The sequence below is a fragment of the Aethalodelphis obliquidens genome, unplaced genomic scaffold (assembly GCF_003676395.1).
Source record: "Aethalodelphis obliquidens isolate GAN/ISIS:26980383/991018 unplaced genomic scaffold, ASM367639v1 scaffold46, whole genome shotgun sequence".
Classification (NCBI taxonomy): domain Eukaryota; kingdom Metazoa; phylum Chordata; class Mammalia; order Artiodactyla; family Delphinidae; genus Aethalodelphis; species Aethalodelphis obliquidens.
In genome coordinates, this window is record NW_020837990.1 from 3,779,530 (window position 1) to 3,797,981 (window position 18,452).

The 18,452-nt window shown below is 52.2% G+C and overlaps 1 protein-coding gene across 1 annotated transcript in view; it reads right to left on the reverse strand.

The window, feature by feature from the left end:
• Window positions 1-18,452, reverse strand: part of GRIK4 (glutamate ionotropic receptor kainate type subunit 4) — a 350,201-nt gene that overhangs the window by 67,159 nt on the left and 264,590 nt on the right. Inside the window, exons 10-11 of the mRNA XM_027081840.1 lie at window positions 14,393-14,500; window positions 7,713-7,916 (exon numbers count right to left, since the gene is read on the reverse strand). Of these exons, the coding sequence (XP_026937641.1) occupies window positions 7,713-7,916; window positions 14,393-14,500 (312 nt within the window). The remainder of the gene's footprint in view (window positions 1-7,712; window positions 7,917-14,392; window positions 14,501-18,452) is intronic.

An 18,452-nucleotide genomic window follows, 5' to 3' on the forward strand; every position in this document is an offset into this window, starting at 1 on the left:
TTAAAAGTCTCCAGGAAAGGGGGGCTCCCTCACGCAGTAGGTCCTAGGATTAAACGCTGAGACCCCCACACCGTCGCCATTTTCTCCTGCACATCCTCACCGCCATTGCCTTCCTTCGGGCCCCATCCCGTCCCCCTGCATCACTGGACCACCATCTGATGAGTATACCTGCATCTGGTGTTCCCACCTCCAATCCATCCCCCTCTCCCTGTCGGACTAACCTTCCAGAATCAACGCCAATTACGCCACTCTTCCCTTCCTGGAATAAAACAAACAGACCACCTCACTCTTCAACAGCTCCCCATTAGCTCTCTGGACATAGTTTAAGTATCCAACCATTTAAATCCTGTCACGATTGGCCCCTGCCTACAGCACTCCTCTCCTCCACTCCCTGCAGCACCTGACGCCAGCTGCAGAGAACCACTCACACTGCCTGGCATGATCTCAGCCTTTGCTGCACCTAGAATATTCTTTTCTACTGAGACGATGCTTCTCCATCCTCAGTACTCTGTTCAGTGGTCCTTTCCTGGGCGAGTCCTTCCCTGTTCATACCTGTACATACCTTGACAGTGCTTCCACCAGACCTGCCCCTGCCACTCACTACCCACGTGACCATGAACAGGTTCCTTATCTGCTTTGCGACTCAGTTTCCTCACCTGCAGCATTTGGTTATTGTGAGGACTAAATGAGTTAGTATAGTCAAGCACTGAAAACGGTGCCTGGCCCACAGGAAACACTTAGTAAATGTCAGCCATCGTTATTCTCATCATTATTAATATTATTAATAGAGCACGTATCACACTGTACGGGAGTTCTTGGTTTGCCTCTTTGAGTAGATCCTGAATTCCTTACCAGCAACCCCTCACATCCACATGGCGCTTGTCAGAAAGGGAGCACTTTGATGAATGAATGAATGAATTGTTGAATTAAAATTGGAGTTCCCCTCTTCCTATTTGAGTAAATGCAGAGACCAGGCTTTAAGGAGGAGAAAAAAGCCATCCCTGAGTCTGGCCGTCACAGGCGGAAAGAGTCGAGCTTTCAGTTTTAGTCCCTGGATCTGTACCTTGATTTTAAAGAATAGAATTCTATGACCTATTTGCAGTTAAAATAGTCTCTGGCTTCAAGGTGAAAAGGAATTCCAGGGGACTAGTTGTAATTTTTTTTGTTTGTTTGTTCAGCAAAATGACTCTGGACAACTTTCCCAGTGGATTAAGGCCACAGACAGCCCACCCTACCAAGTCTCTGGCTAACTCTCTCCACAATCCTTTCTCCCAGGGAACCAGGAGGGGAAATGGAATGAGGTATTTCAGCTTCATTTATACTTAATTCATCAAAATGTCATTGGTAAGAGCTATTCGATGTCCAAAGCTTATGAGCCTTGCATCTAAGCCTTCTAAAGCCCTTTTCTCTTTGAACCTAAACGGGCCGTTCTGCCAGCATGGCGTTGAATGCCAGCAGGGTGCTTGGTTCTGAGCTTGGAAGCTTGAGGGGGGTCTCTCTCTTCCTGAATGTGCTTTGCTTTCTCCCAAGCTGGGCCCCAAGGATGTGAAATGCAGTCTCTCGCCTTCCAGGGTACCAGTGCTCAGGGCTGAACTGACAAGGATGCCTCACACACACTGGGCGAGAGGAGAAGGGGTCAGAGAGCTCATCCGTCCAGCTCTTCCACTTCAAAGATAACGTGCGATTCCTTTATGGGCCAGAATCAGACATGGGTACCAAATTCTGGGCATCCTCCAAATGTTCTGCCTAGAAGGACCTCTCAGGAGGGGACGCCATTTGTGACTGGAGGCAGATGAGGCTGTAATTCCCGCAGGAGAGGCCATATGCTGTGGTTGAGGACTCAGGTGCCCCTTCGCTGGCTGTGGGACCTTGGGTGAGTCATTTGTATTTCTAAGCCTCAGGTTGCGCACCCATAGGACGGGGATAAGGATATTCACTTCGCAGAGCCATTGTGGAGGATAAAAAGCCAATGCTGTGAAAGCAGTTTCAAACATGAAATCAGTGCACAAGGGCTTCCCTGGTGGCGCAGTGCTTGGGGAGTCCGCCTGCCGAGGCAGGGGACGCGGGTTCATGCCCCAGTCCGGGAAGATCCCACATGCCGCGGAGCGGCTGGGCCCGTGAGCCATGGCCGCTGAGCCTGCGCGTCCGGAGCCTGTGCTCTGCAGCGGGAGAGGCCACAACAGTGAGAGGCCCGCGTACCACAAAAAACAAAAAAATCAGTGCACAAATGTGGGGGGCGACTAGGACAACACCCAGGACAGACACACCCCTGACTGCAGTGCTTCCCAGTTACCCACTGCGGGAAGAAGTGCTCGTGTCTTGGCAAGGATTCCAGACCCCTTCATGAATGCGCTGTTCCCCCCACCCTCTCTGTCCTGCCCACCTTGACTGTCATTACCCCACCACCACCACGATGCTCCAGCCACGTGACCGTCCCTGCCTCTCCTCAATCCCTAAGAGATGCATTCTCAACTCCCAGCAGCCACTTCCATAAACGATTTCATTTTAAACAATAGCCAACCTCCCAGCTCCACAGCTCCTTCTAGCTACAACCCTTTATCTTGCTTTCCCATAAGAGCGAAGCTGCTTTGAGGAGTATTGCACAATGATTCAACCATTGCAGTCTGATTTCAATCCAGCCACCCACTGAAACCGCTCTTGCCCGTGGCTCCTGCACTGCTAAATCTGATGAAGGCTCTTCTGTACTTCCGTTCAAGAGGTGGGAAACTTCTTTACCCGCTCTCTCTCAGCAGCCTTCACAGGCTCTCCTCCCTCACCTCCCTCTTGAACGTATGATTTTCTCCCTGGGGATTCCTTCTCTCCTCACAGCTTCAGTAACCATCTACATCCACTCCCGCACCTAGAGCTTTGATCCGCTGAGCCCATTCTAGCCAACTCTTGCTGAATATCCCTACCTGTGTGTCCAAAAGGCTTTTCAAAGTTACCATTTTCAAGGCTGAAATCATCCCCCTCCTTCCTCCCAGACCTATTTTTCTCCTGAACTTTCCACCTCAATGACTGGCACCGCCATCCACCCAGATGTCCACGTCAGAAACCTGCGTGTCATCCTACTCTTGTCCCTCTCCCCTTGGCCACATCCATTTGGTCCCCGAGTCCTGATGATTTATCTGTTAAATAGTTTCAACAGGTTACAAAACAGCATAAGCATTATGATCCAGTTTAAGGAAAAACTTGTGTAAAGTATATACTCATTAAGAAATCAGAAGGGCCCATATGGAAATGTTAACCATGGGTATTACTAGATGGAATTACAAGTAATTTTTTGTCTTTTAAAACGTATGTATTTTGTAAAGACTGCATACCTCTATATAAAAGAAAAACTGTTATCTTTAAAGATAGCCTCCGAATAGGTACCTTCTTCTAACTCCTAAGTTACTTTTGGTTCTCATCAACTGTTGCAGCAACATGACCTTCTACCCGGTTCTCCTACCTCCAGGCTTGTCCCGCCCCCCCACATTCCATGCTGTAGAAGGTCATATAGGACCTTCGTCAGTGAGCACTGCCCACTTCCTAGCCTAGCTTTCCACCATGCTCTGTTCCAGGTATAGTGACCTGAAACAGAAACTACCATATGCACCTTCCTGTCTCCACGCCTTGGACCCTGGTTCCTTCCCACCTGGCCTGTTCTTCTCTCTCCATGTCCCTCCTCTCCCTGGCCAACTTCTCCTGGTCCTTAAAGATTCAAGTCAAGCATCACCTCCTGCAGGCGTTTTCCCTACACATCACAAGCAGAGTCAGGAGGCCGTCCTCCAGTCCTCTCACCGTCCCCTATCCCTCCCCATCCTATAGCCTTTCTCCCTCTGCTTTTACCCAACTGGTCCCCCATCAAATAGTGACCTAGGGACTACCTCATTCAACTTTGTTTCTGAATACCTTGAACAATTTCAATTAAAAGCTCACTTTAAATAAATTTATTGGGGTGATACAGGAGGAGGTTGAGGCTGTTCTGAGGGCATCTTCTTCTTCAAGCTGCTCTAGTCCATTTCCTCCTCTCTGCCAAGTATACTTCCACCAAGACACACCATCACTTCTGTGCAGTCCTGCTGTGGGCTCAGCTGTGAAGGATGTGACTAGAGCAATATAAATCCAAACCCAAGAGGCTCCCAAACAGACACGGTTCTCCTCTCCCCTGCCCAGACACAGCCCTGGGGGTGAGAGGCCAGCCACCTGGCCCATTTTATGTGAATCCACTTGTTTTCACTCCAACCACACTCCTACTTTTAATGGGATTTACACCAAAAGACAGGCTCTGATGATTTCTAAACATAAGCAGAAAAGATGCTTGAATGCTCTTCCGCAGCCAACACGCCACATGTCCAAACCGCAACGGTCTTGGGTAAGCAGGTGACAATGGAGGGGATATGGGGATATATGTGTACATAGAGCTGATTCACTTTCTTATACAGCAGAAACTAACCCACCACTGTAAAGCAATTATACTCCAATAAAGATGTTAAAAAAAAAAAAAAGCAGGTGACAATGGATGTGAAAGACTGAGGGTCTAGAACGCCCAGTGGAGATGACCCAGGCCTCTACTCTTTACTGCACATCACTCCAACACCCAGGAAGCTACTGCATTCCTCAAACTCTCTAAAAGAAAGAAATTCCTGTATGTCAAACTTTCTATGCATGTGTGCATACTCACGTGTATGTTATTTTAAATCCTTACAAAAATTCTTTCTAGATAAACACTGAAGCCTTGGGGGATGGAGTGGAAAAGATAAAATAAGTTGCGTAAGAACACCCAGGTAGTAAGGGAGTGAATTGATGTTAGGTCTAACTTCAAGATTCACGCTCTCAGACCACGAGCACTGAAGTCAGACAAGGGCTTAAATGCTGGCTCCAAACTCACCAGCTGTGCGATCTTTGGCAGGTTACTTAAGCTCTCTGAGCCTGTATTTCCTCATCTGTATAAGTGACAGATTTAGGTGCCGTGACCTCTGAGGTCTCTTCCACTTGGGACGTCAAGTAGCCCCAAGGCTCTACTGTTACAACCTCTGACTTGTTCCTGTGCAGCTTGGGGAAGGGGTCATACAGGAAGGATGCAGGCTCTAGGACTACTGTGATCCTAGGGGAACACTGGGGCAGACACATCAAAGCGTTGAACCCCGGGGCAGAGCAGGGCCGGGGTCACGCACTCCTGCCCAGAATAAGCACCCACTCCGTGGCATTCAGACGACCTTCTGGCAGATATGCTCTTCTCATTCTTCACACATCAGCTCAAACATCATTTCCCAAGGGAAGCCTTCCCTCCCCTGTCCCCTTGCCTCTCAAGGCTGGACCCCTCCCCCGCAGGTACCCTCTCATAGCTCCTTCTACTTCCCCTTTGTACTTAACACAGTGTGTTAATAATATCCTGCTGTGATCATTCATTAATATCCGTCTCTCACTAGTAAGATTCATGAGGGTTGTGAGTACGTTTATTTTGTCCCCCATTGTATCCCCATTGTCTAGGAAAGAGGAAAGCGTTCGGTGGATCTGTATTGAACGAATGGGTTAATTAGTTAAGTAATTAATGCTACGCAGTCAAGTCTTGATGAGACCAAAGCAGCAGTGTTTTGACTTGCAAGCCGACCTGGAGTGAATTTTAAGATCCTGTCTGATTGCCCAAGTCGTTCAGTACGAAGCTGCATGTCCTTGAGCCTTGGATTCCTCTCCTCTTCCTGCCAGTCCATGTCACAGCTCATTTGGGAGTTGATAAGGGGATGGCTGTGCACTGACTCTGACATCCCTGAAGTCACCCCACCAATCACCAGGAAGGCCAAGGGGGCTGAAGAAACAGGCTCAAGGTGACAGAGTACGTCGGTAAGAAGGGAAGGAAAAGGCCTAGCATTTCAGCTTTCTGGGGTTTAACCACTGGACTGCATCTCTACCAGGGGATCCCAACAAGAGGACAGCTTCGGGAGGGGCTCTGGGACTTCGAGAAAAGCAGCACATCCTTTGCTGTGGAAGGAAGTGTGGGCATCGTCAGCTGGGGGCTTGAGTCTCAAAGACAGCAGACAGCTCCCTGAAGAAGTCTTCACCCTCCCACTCTGCCCCTGTGAGAGGCTCCCAGGGCTCCCTGGGCCTTCTGCAACCTTCTGCTGATTGCTTGCAAGCCTCTCCCTGACAGCAAAGCCTCCCTCTGGACTCTAGGAACTGGACAGTTCACCGTCTCGCTGAACAAGTCTTGCCGCTGACCCCGCTGGGTCACTGCAAATGCTGTCAGGCAAACTCCTCACCACTGTCCCACCTCGGCTCTCAATTACCTTCTCCATGCTCTTGTCTCTACAGAACTTTTCATCATGCATCGCCAAGGATCACTTATTTAATACCCGGACTAACACTTTTATCCTTCAAGACTAGGATTTAAAAAATGTACATTTTACCCCAAGTTTGGTACATATAAAGGGTTAAGATCATATTAATTCAATGGATAAAGAGGAGGGAGAAAAGAAGGAAAGAAAAAAGCAAGCAAGAGTGAAAGGGAGGGAGGATAAAAAGGAAGGAGAGAAGGAAGGGCATAGACTTATGCAGACCTTTCTTGGTGACATCCCACTCCAGCTGAGGTCGTGTTCTTAGGTGGGAAGAATGTGGGTTCTGGAGTTAGACAAATCTGGGTTCAAATCCCAGCCCCGTCTCACCCTAACTGTGGGGCTTCAGACAAGTCATTTAAGCTCTCTGAGTTCAGGTGGCGCATTTGTAAAATGAGGATAACAGCTAACGAAAAGGTATATTCCCAGAGGATTAGAGATAACGTACGTAAAGCACCCTGCACTTTGGCACTGGCTGGGAGGCTGCAGGGGCTCCTTCTGCACTCGGAAAGCATGGAGAGGTAGGGACTGGTTCAAGAACCAACCCCTAAGAACCTAGGTCTGTGCTCTCCACATTGGATACCCATCACCTTTCCTGAGCAGAAAAACTCAGTTATGGAAATATGGACAGTGAATGAGTAACAATCAAATTAATTTTTACAGACGTTAACAGTATACACCAAGAAAACAAGAGCTCTGCCCCCGGAAGAACTTTCTATAGCCTTGCTCTAACCTAACGACAACTGACGCTCTATGATGCTCACCTGTGTTTCAAGTGAGTCTCTGCATTCACCCTGAAAATCTACAGTCTGCCCAAGTGCACCTTGGCCCTGGGTCTGTACAAGCATATTAAGGAGAGCGGAACATAATACAAGAAGTAACGAAATAGCCATAACCGTGACCAACTCCTCTGCCAGGTGATCCCTTTTCCCCTGTTATTTAACCATGTCTCCTCGAGAGTGCTTCTCGAGTGTCAAAGTCAACGGACGTGAGTGTGTTCTACTCTCCCAGGGCCTGTCCAAGCTCTGCCAAAGGTGCTGATGACCAAAAAAATAATCAGAACAAACAAAAAGCACCTGGATTATCCAAGAACGGAACCCCAATTCTCTAAGCCGCGTTCAGCGATCAAGGCCTCCGTTACCTGTTACAGGGGCTGGACTGGGACCGGGAGAGCCACAGGGCAGGGATCAAGGTGGTCTTATTCTTCAATGTATATTACCAGTGCCTGGCTCGTTGCCAGCTCAGGAAAGATTTGTGCAATGAATGGACAAATAAATGAAAACTGCATGACCGATTGACTAATAAATGGAGGATTCATGAGCATACAGCACAACCTCCTGTCCTTCCAGCTGCCCCCCCAGCCCACCCCCAAATCCAAATCACCTGTTCTTTCCTTACCCGAGCGATCAGCTCCCCGACCATTCCCGTCCAGGTGCCATTGGCCTCGGGCACGCCGTACACGCCGTCCCCGACCAGGCGGATCTTGTAGTTGAACCGGAGGATCTCTGCCAGCTCCTTGAGCATGTCCACACAGAAGCCCTCGTAGCGGTCATTGCCTTCCATCTCCTGGTGGTTTCCCTTCAGCATTAAATACGGGTTTTCCTGCAGCAAAACTGGGCAGCTGTCATTCTCATCTTAGCCCTGGTGTCTCAGCCACACATGACGAGGGGGTCGGGGACACAGGAGGTTGGGACGAAGATGGGGTGGAAGGAGGGAAATGGCTTGGGTAATGGAGTGCTTCAGAGGTGGCAGTGAGGTCCCCTCCCTGACTTCAAGACACTTCTCTTACCTGGAACACATAAGGGTCCCACTGCACAGAGGGTCCAGTGGAAGCCCCTCCACCTTGTTTGAGGTCATCATCTGACCCCACCCTGCACTTCGTTCCTTCCTTTTCTTCCCCTTCCTTTGTTTATTCCACATAGACGGATCACGGCGGATTATGAGATACAAGGATGCTGACAACGGAGCAAGCGAGATTCTTACATGCACAGAACAACCGCAAACCCTAGGCAGGACGCGTCCAGCTGTGAGCGCTGGGAGGAGGGTCTCTCTGATGAACGTCCAGGGAAGGTTCTATGGAGAAGGTGGGATGCAAGCTGGGCTCCGGAGGAAGACAGAACACTGACAGATGGAAGTGGTGTGAATGGAGGGCTGTTCATGGGCAGGGGAAAGGCAGGATCTAGGGCAAAATCCCGAGTGAGAAGGAGAGCGGCCCATTCGGTGGACAATGGGGCTGCCCTTGAGTGGGAGCCTGGGCTGTGTGGAGGGGAGGGGTGGTGGATACATTTAGAAAGATGAGTTAGGGTCAGCGTGGGCCTTGGGTGCCAGGACAAGGTGACATCACACATACATAGTAGGGAAGCACTAAGGGTTTTAAAGACTTAAGGATGCGAGTAAAGAATGTTATAGAGCAAGAGAGACGTCTGGGAGTGAGGACGGACCCTCTCCTGATACGGACGCTGAGTCCTGAGCCGTGCTCGGGGTCAGATTGGATTGCAAGGCAGAAGAATCACAGAGAGGGTCAGGCTTGATGCCAGGCTGGGTGTGAGGCACAGAGGGTAGGGTCCTCAGACCCCTGGAGCCTGAGCAGATGACCAAGGATGATGTCATCATGGCCACGGATGGTTTGAAAAGGAAGAGGTTTTGGAACGTGTTGAATCTGAGATGCTGGTCATCGATCCAGGAGGGAACATCTGACTGAATGTTGGAATATGGGGTGAGGGCGGGATCGGGGGCAGAGATGGGGCAGCCTCCGGACAGAGGTGGTGGCTGAAGCTGCAGCATATGAGAGACCATCGGGGGGAAGGACAGCAGAGGGCGAGACCTGATCTTAGGGAGGGGGAGAATGAAGAGCAGCCGTAGAGGAGGACAAAGCAGAAGCGGCCAGAAAAGCCGACAATAGGAAAATGTGGTCATGAAGGTCAAGGAGGAAAGGGTTTCAAGCAGGAGAAGGCAGACATTCCCACAAAGAGAGGAAGCAGGGCTGTGAAAGGGCATCTGGGTCACATGTCCCTGGAGACCTTCGAAGGCAGGTTGGGGTGGGAAGGGGGGAGGGGATGGCAGAACCCCGCAAGGACGGGTGTGCACGAGGGGTGCACGGGTGAGGGCCGACCAGGATGTTGAGAAGTTCAGAGACAAATGCTGGCAGAGCTTCTCCACCCAACTGCTACCGGTCACGTCTCGCTCCAAACCTCAGTTCCCCCTCTGCCTGCAACAGGCTTGGAGGCTGCCCAGTGTCCACCAATCCCTTGATGATGATTCCCTAAATAGGAGGGTAGCCCAAGGACAGCAGGGTGTAGGTAAGGTGGTAGTGATGGTGTCTTAGGATGGGAGGGACCAGAGTACATGTGTAGGTACAAAGGGAGGAATCCTTAGAAAAGGGCAGATTAGAAAAGGAAGAAAGAGAAGGCTAGTCAGTGCAGCAAAGTCCTGGGAGAGCTAGGGTCTAGGTGAACATGGGAAGTGGGCCTGGGGGTAAGGTGGAGAGCATGGATGTGGGTACAGAGGGGGCGCGGAGGAGGCCCAAGATACGGAGCCGTGCCAACCCCCAGAGCTGGGGGCAGGTAGGAGGGAAGGCTTGGTGCCTGGAAAGGTTTCCTCAGGGAACACGATGTGGGGTGAGCAGAGAGGAGTGCAGGGTTGCCCAGGCCCAGCTGAGTCAGGAGGCGGAATGCAGATGGGCAGCTGGGAGCAGGGCTTGCAAGGACAGTTGGACTTGGGGACGGGCAGGAGGGGAGATGGTTGAGCATCATGGTGGAGTCAGTTCTAGAAGTCAACAGAGGGAAGTGCTGAACTGCTGGTTTGCTGAGCTCAAGCTGGAAGGGGCTTCTGGGCTGGGGAAGACGGCAGCCAGAGAGGCCAGAGGTCGCAGAGGGAGGAAGGGGGAGAGCGGTCTTGTGGGTGTGATGAAGCGGAAGAGGGGAAGGTCGGAGGTTCCATGCCAGGGAGAGGGAGCTCCAAGTTGAAGGTTATGGGCTTCTGGTTCATGGTCAAGTGCGCTGTCATGTCCGTGAAATGGGCCCAAGCTCCCTGACTTCCACACATGCTGTCCTCAGCTCATGGGCCTCTCTCTGTCCTGCTTTTGCTTAACCTAACTCATCTCTGTCCCTGGGGTCCCATCCCACCTCTGACCCCAACCCACTTCTCAGAACCCCTACCACACTCGCAGCCAGGCCTCCCCACACTCCTCCTACACGTGCCGGCTCGCAGGTAGAACGTACGTGGAGCCTGGGACGGACTCCTCCCTGTCTCTGGGGCCCCCACCTGGCCCCAGCATCCAGCACTTGTGGATTGTGTGGGTGAAAAGTGCTGCAATGGCCTCACCGACAGGGCCTGGCTGGGCATTTCCACGCCTGGGTTGGAAGGCAACCTCCCAGGGTATCTTTAACCATCCCAAGGAGTGTCACAAAACTCTTCTCCCCGAGAACTCTCTGCACGTAAGTTAATTTAAAATTCACTGACATATTTAGAGTAAATAAACAGGAAGCCAGTGTTGGAGGGAGGAACCATGTGGGAGGGGGCGGAGCTCACTGGCACTTTGGAGGGTCTGGGGGCCGCGTGCTGGCCTGGAGTCCTGTCCTGGCGGGCAGTGATGAGGGCAAAGTGCTTCACCCGGGTTCTGATGCAGGGGTGTGTTCTAGGGGTGGGAGCTGCGGCTAATTCTGTGTATTTGCCGGTGTTAACCAATAAATCACTCGCAAGTCCCAACTGCACCCTGACAGTAGCAGGATGCAACAGGCCTGTGTGCTGAGTTTTAAGGGATAAATCATTCAGATGGCCATTTGCCAAGGAGGTCCCCCAAATGGCCAGCAGGGACTAAATTAAGGTAATCATTCCTGGTAAGTGTTACTGACTTCTACACACATGCACAAGAGAAGGTTCTCATTTGAATCGTACTGGCCATGTTTTTAAATGTTCCCTTTCACAAAAGTGTCCTTCCCCACCCTCATGAGCACACGTGTGCATATGTGAACAACCGTGTGCGTGCATGCACTCACACACAGGCACACACACACAGGGTCAGACTGACTTTCCCAGTCTAGAAACATGACCCTGCGGTCTCAGTGTCCCCATGGGTCTGTGCCAGAGCTCTGAGCCCTGTCCAATTCCAGTCCCAGAAAGGCAGGAAGTACAACCCGGCAATGTCCCCATTTCTCTCTCAAACTCTTAACTGGCTTTTGAGGGACATCTCTGACCCTGTAGGAAGGAATTCCTTCATTCAAATTCTAATCATCAGGAACTTCCCTGGTGGTGCAGTGGTTAAGAATCCGCCTGTCAATGCAGGGGACACGGGTTTGAGCCCTGGTCCGGGAAGATCCCACATGCCGCAGAGCAGCTAAGCCCGTGCGCCACAACTACTGAGCCTGTGCTCTAGAGCCCGCGAGCCACAACTACTGAACCCACGTGCCACAACTACTGAACCCATGTGCCACAACTACTGAGCCCGTGTGCCACAACTACTGAAGCCCGCATGCCTAGAGCCCGTGCTCCGCAACAAGAGAAGCCACCGCAATGAGAAGCCTGCGCACCGCAAGGAAGAGTAGCCTCCACTCACCGCAACTAGAGAAAGCCCGCACACAACAACGAAGACCCAATACAGCCAAAAAAAAAAAAAGAAAAAGAAAAGAAAATTGTAATTATCAGGCTCCTACTTTGTGTCAGGTCCCCCAGTCTTTCAGGAGCCCTCATTCTGGAAAGGGAGGTAGAGCTATAAATGCCAACTCTAATAGGAGAAAGGTGTGTACAAAATGTGAGAGGCAGGGAGCAGGCAGGAGGCAGATGAGGGAAGACCTGACGGAAGAGGGGACATCAGAGCCAAGCTGTGAAGGCTGTACAAGTATTTCCAGGTGGAAACAGGAATTCACAGAGAGGGTATTCCAGGCAGAGGGAATAGCATGTACAGAGGCAGGGAACAGCATGATGCAGTGAGGAAGTGTCAGGCAGTCCAATGCTGCCAGACCCCACGTGGCATGGAGAGGAAGCAGGTACAGCAGGCTGGGCTTCATGATGAGAGGTTTATATTCCAAGCTCAGGGCCGGTCGCTCCTGGGCAGCACTGAAGTGAGGAAATGACAGGATGGTTCTGATTTTAGAATGACCGCGCAGCCAGAAGGGCGGGGCTAGGGAGAGACAGACTGAACAAGTGAGAAGGGGGCCTTTGAGGAGGCCACACGCAGCTCCAGTGAAGAGGTGGCTACACCTATGTTAGGGCATGTGCTTGAGGATGGACAGCAGGTGACAGACTCAGGCAGTCCTTCAGAGGCAGAGCAGGTCCCAGCGATCGCGCGCGTGTTGCCCCCACTCGGCCAGGACTGCCGGTCAGCGTCGCTGCAGCTCAGCCAGGCGCCCCCAGGTCTCAGGGGCTTGGTGACACCCCCCCCCCAAATCCTGTTGACATTTCCACGTTGGTTCAGATGAGCTCAGGTTGGGCTGAGATGGGGAGTGGCTAAAACCCTGCGAGCTGGAACTGCCTTCTCCATCCTTTGCTTTGTTCCCTCTGCCTGGAATGTTCCTTCCCAGACGGCCACGTGGTTGTCACCTCACCTCATCAGGTCTCTACTCGGATGTGCCCTTCTCAGTGAAGCCAGCAACCCCTCTCCCCTTCCTCAGCTCTGTCTACACCCGAGCACCTAGAACAGCGCCCAGCACACAGGAGTGCCCCCCAAATGTTCACTGAACGAATGACTGAAAATATTCGGTGAGCCCCTGTTTTGTACCAAACGAAGGGAGAACTCACAAGCTTGACATTCAAGTCCCTAAGCATTATGGGCCCAGCCCACTTCTCCAGCCTCAGGCCTTTCCCTCTCTACCAATGTCCATTTCCTAGAAACCTGCACTTTTTGGCATTTCCTGAGTGCCTGATAACACTCTCCTTAGTCCACTTCTCCCTCCTCATCAGCCCTGTCTTTGGGGGCCCAACCTCAATGTCCCTCTCCTCGGAAGGCTTTGCTGACCTCCCCGATGGCATGGGACCTCTCTCTCGTTCACCCCCCATGGCGCTAGGCGTGCGCCTCTTTCCTGGCTTTTATCCTGCTCTGCTCACGGGGGATCAGTTATTTCAGTGCAGGGCTCCTGAGCCCCAGGAGCTCATGAATGTAGTGATGGAGGTCCCTGAGCTCTTTTTACCATCTCGAAAGCCTGAAAGAAACGGACACGTTTCCAAACCTTGCACAGGTAGCAACAGCACAATAGGCTAAACAGGCTAACAGTCGAGTCTGTTTGGGGCTGGGATTCCATCAGTGCGGCCACACTGATTATCTCCTGTGGATAACATGCTGGGCCCGGCAGGGAAATAGGTTTTTGATTGGTTAAAAGGAGGTGGGGGAAGGGGGCAAACTCATAATTACTTAATACATGCAGTTGGTTAATGGACAAATCTTTTAAAACCTGAAGTCTTCAGGGATGGGGGGAGGGGAGAAGAAGATGACTTTGGCCGTGAACGCACTTGATTCGTGCCGTCTAATAAATTACAGCCTGTTTGAGGACAGAGACTGAGTCTTACTCAGCTTCGTGTCTCCAAGAATGAGCACAGTGCCTGGCACATGGGGGAAGGGCTTGGTAACTGTCGAAGAGAACTGAATCAAATAAAAAAGGCAGATGGTCCCTTGCTCTACAGATTGCGAACTTTCTTCTGACCATCTGGAAATGAAGAAAGAGGCCATGCAAACCCATTGAGATTCAGGTGTCCACTGCCAGGGATGCAACTTGTACAAGTAGGCACCCAGCAAAGCAGGCTGTCGTGAAAGAGTAGGAGCCACCCCGGGGGACTTCTCCCGCGTGTCCTAGGTGCCCTGCCCTTGGCTGTGCACAGCTGCCCTGGCTGTCAGGGTGCCCCTGGAAGAGGCGTCCACAAACTGTGCTGTCTTGCCACCCCATCCTGCTTCCCCAGCTGCTTTGGAACTCATCAGATATCATTTCCATATGAAACAACAACTTGAGTTTAATTACACTGTCATAAATTGGCCTCCGTGCTGTGATTAGAGCTCCCATCTTCTGTTCATGGGGAGGCTGGGAACGCCTGGAGATGGAGGAGGCACCCCGGAGAGTGGCAGCTGGGAGGCCCAGGGGGCACCCGCTTACCAGGATGGTGGTGACGACCAGGGTGGTATTGAAGAGACTGTCGGAGACGTTGGAGGCGTAGAGGCGGCTGTCCATGCTGAGGCCGTCTGCCACGTGCCACTGGCCGATCTGAGGAGACCAAGGAGACAGGCTGGGAAGGGGTGGGGGGAGGAGAAGGCTGGGGAGCTGGGCTGCTGAGGTCCTTCGGGCCTCCAGGGCTGGGGGAGCTGAGAGGCCGGTCCCCTGCCTCCGGCGGGGGTACATGTACATCACAGAAGGAGGGAGGGATGCAGAGTGCAGAGCAGAGGGGCGGGACCGGGGTGGAGCTACCAGGGTTGGGGGGTCAGGGGTGGGTGGGGAGACTGCAAGGGGAGGGGAAGACTTAAGAGGGAGGTGGAAGAGGAAAATGGAAAAAGAAATCAGGAATGCAACGCAGTTCAGGGATGCTCTCTCACCCAGAAGGGAAGGGAGCCCCTGGAATTGCATCATCTGGAGGCAGGACAGAGCCTTCCCTTTCGCTACAGTCTGCCTTCAATAAACCTCATTATCTAAATAAGAACCAGAATGGCTACTGGAGAGAACTGGCCTTACGAGGCTCTTCAATAAACGTTTGCTGAACGGTTCAATGGATGGATGAACCAGAAGAGGGAAGGAAGACCAGGCTCTAGTCCTGGTGGATTCACTTTGCTGGCTGCGAGAACCTAGGCAAGTTACTTCGATCTATGCGAGTCTCAGTTTCCCCAGCTATAGATGGAGGCAGTAACGTTTGCTCTGCCTTCTTCTCAGAGCCAGCTGAGATCGTGCATGTGCCAGTTCGAGGTTACATGGTTCAGCCAGACCCACGAGGGTGGATCTCCACTGAGTAAACCCAGAAATGACTGAACCTCTCTGAAGGTTTTTCCTCATCTGTAAAATGGGAATAATAGAAACATTATGTGGTCATTGTGAGAATGTATTTCAGCTGAAACTCAATAAATGCTAGTTTCCTTCCTTTTCCCCACTGTCTTGACTCCTAGGGGGGAACATATCCACAACTTACTCAGTTCCCCCATTTTAGAAAGTCACCTTTCTAAATTCAGCATCATTGGGTTTTTAGGGAGTTTGTTTGTTTTCTCAGTGGAACCCTTTCTATAACTACACATACGTGTGTGTGCTACCAATACATTTCTACTGGCTGGAGCCCCTGGCAACTCATTTCTGCTGCTGGGTGCTGGAGGTGGGCCACCAGGAGAGATGGCTGATAGCTGGCTAGAAAACCAATGAAACGCACACATACGCCTCTGCCAGGCCCCAGCAGCAGCTTCCCTGGAGAACCCTCACAAGTTCCATGGATGCCACATGGCTCTACCCACCAGAGCTGGGCTCTGGGTTCCTCTTGCGGAAGCTCCAACCACAATAAAGACACATCTCACTCTTGGTCCCCACCCCCCCTGCCCCGGGGCCGGAGCGTTGCGGGTCACAGGGGGCAGTGACCATCTCCCTGACGTCATGGTCTGGACCTTGAAGAGGGGAGGGCCAGGCTGGATGCCTCCAGGTCCAGGCAGGAGCCCGATGGTCTCCCCAGGTGAGTCTTTCACCTGTCAAAGGAGAGATGACCAAAAACCCCTCTCCAAGCCTCAGTGAGGACGCCACCGGAGGGGGCTGGGCAGGTTTCTCCACCTCTGCGTGGGCAGAAAAGTGAGGCACGTGCCCCTGCTCATTTTAGTTTACAAGTCGGGTGCTCTGCACATCCACACCGGAAGCCCCGTCTAGATAAAGAAACTGACGCCAAGATAGGAGCCCAACTTGCCCGAGGTCACCTCCCCATCAGCTGAGACACCTGAGCTTTAACCCCTGGGCTCTTAACCCTGGATGAGTCTCCCCAAGGAAGGCTTCGTGGCTCTCCTGCCCGGCTCTTCCAGCGTCCTACTGCACGTCTTGTTTACTTGTCCACCTCCCCGGCTAGCCTGTGAGGGGCTGGCTTGCTCGTGCTCACAGCCCGGCACCCTGCTCAGGACCGGTACTTGGAGGCCGGGGAAACCATCACTTGGGCTGAGTGCTGCTGTCGGTAGGGCATGAACAGGAGGTAGGCAAGCGTCCTCTGGTCTCTGGAGGGCCCACAGGGGGGACCAGCCAGGTCAGGGTACGGTCTGAGCTTCCCCCCCTCCCCTCTCTCTGCAGGGGAGAGAGATGGGGAAGATGAGGGATAAGCAGCTAGATTTTCAAGTGAAGGGCAAAGGAGAGCAATAGTTACCAGACCCCTCTTGTGCTGGATGTGTTCTATCATCTCTTTGAATTCTCCCACCAGCCTTGTGAAGTAGTGATGATGTTTTTATGTACGAGGAAACTGGGGCTCAGAGGTTTAATGGCTTGCCTAAGGTCACCTGGCTAGCAGGTGATGCACGGGCTTGAACACAGAGCTGTCTGACTCCTAAATCCAAGACTTTTCCGTGTCCGCTGCTGTCTCTTGGGCGGGGATGCCAAGGGCTCCTCCCCACAAGGAGGAGGAGAAAGGCTCAAAGGAGTCTCGGCCACACAGCAAGAACCCTGGACACGGCTTTTTCCCTCCTGGGTTTTTACATCCACAAAGTCAGGTGAAATGAGGCTGCTTCCCTCTCTGCAAAATGGCTAGAATTGGCTTCTGACAGTCTCCTAGGATAGGAAGGGCCAGATTTGGACAGAAGGACATAAAGAACAATTAGGCCGGATGTCAGCACCTGGATGTTTGGGACAGGACTGAGCTTCTCAGAGTCCTGTCATCTAAACATGCACTTCACACCGACAGGACCAGCAAGACCTCCCCCCCTACTCCCCCCCATTTCCCCCCCCATTGTTCTCAGGGGACCCAGTCCTCACTGATTGCCTGCCCCAGCTCCACACTCCCTGTCTGACCCAAGCCACGAGGTAGGTAGGTTGCCACAAAAGCCAGAGACAGAAATGATTTACCCAGACCCAGATCCGACAGCCCGAGCCATGTCGCCTCCCACACCCACCTCCGGGGACGTGGCAAAAAGAGAAATCAGCCCCCAAGCTCCAGTCAGGACATGAATGTCCCACCAACCCTCCCGTTAGCCCCCAAGAAATTAATAAACTCATCAGATCCAACAAAGCGGCTTTGGCAGCTATAACCCGGAGCAATCTAACTGAGGAAAGGCAGTGGGAAGGAGAGCAGGAGCCAGAGCCAGGCGCCCTGGGATACAGGCTAATCGCCCCACCCACTGGGCATCTTCCATGCCACACACATGCCAGGGGTGGGCAGGAGAGACAGCGCTCATCACCGACAATCTGCAGCTCTGTCTCCAGCCAAATTCCCTTGCTCCACCCCGCTGACACCTGCCCCCGAACCTCCTGCAGGGACAGCGGCTTTGTAAACCTCTTCCACATGCCCACGTGTGCCAGCTTGATTATGCTTCAGATAATGTCTTTCCGTGGCCCTCTCTCTGTGCTTTCTGTCTCTCCCACTTGCTCTGCCTTCCCACCAGTTTAGAGACTCCAGGGGTTGCAGTGAAGGGAGGAGAGGGTATGGATTTGGACACCACCACTGCAAGCCCATACAGCACCTTAAGGCAGGTAAGAAAAAGGCAGCCCTGGGCTGATGTGGCCCTGCGGGTGCGCAGCTGGGCGTGCTGACTCCAGCCTCTACTCAGCACTGAGCTTTTCACAGTCTGTACCACGAATGCAACAGCCCCAGAGTGGGAGGACCTGAGTTTAGCTTGGCTTCTCTGCTTATGAGCTGTGTGACCCTGGGTGAGTTACTTAATCCCTCTGAGCCTCAGTTTCCCCATCTATAAAATGGGGGTTAAAATAGTAATGATTACTTCCTAGGGTTCTTAAGGAGATGAAATCTGATGGTATATGTGCCAAGAACTAGGTGAGCATTCACAGAATTTGTCATGCCATCGTCTGAGACAGAAGATGGGAATCTCTTCCGTGCCCTACACTTTGCACTGTAGACTCCAGTTGAGTAGATTAGACCAGTGTCTCATACTTTGGTTCCTGCACCGGCAACGTCAGCGTTAGAAATGCCAATTCTTGGGCCCCGTTCCAGATTGACTAAATCAGACAGTCTAGGAGCAGGACCCAGCAGTACGTATTGTAACCA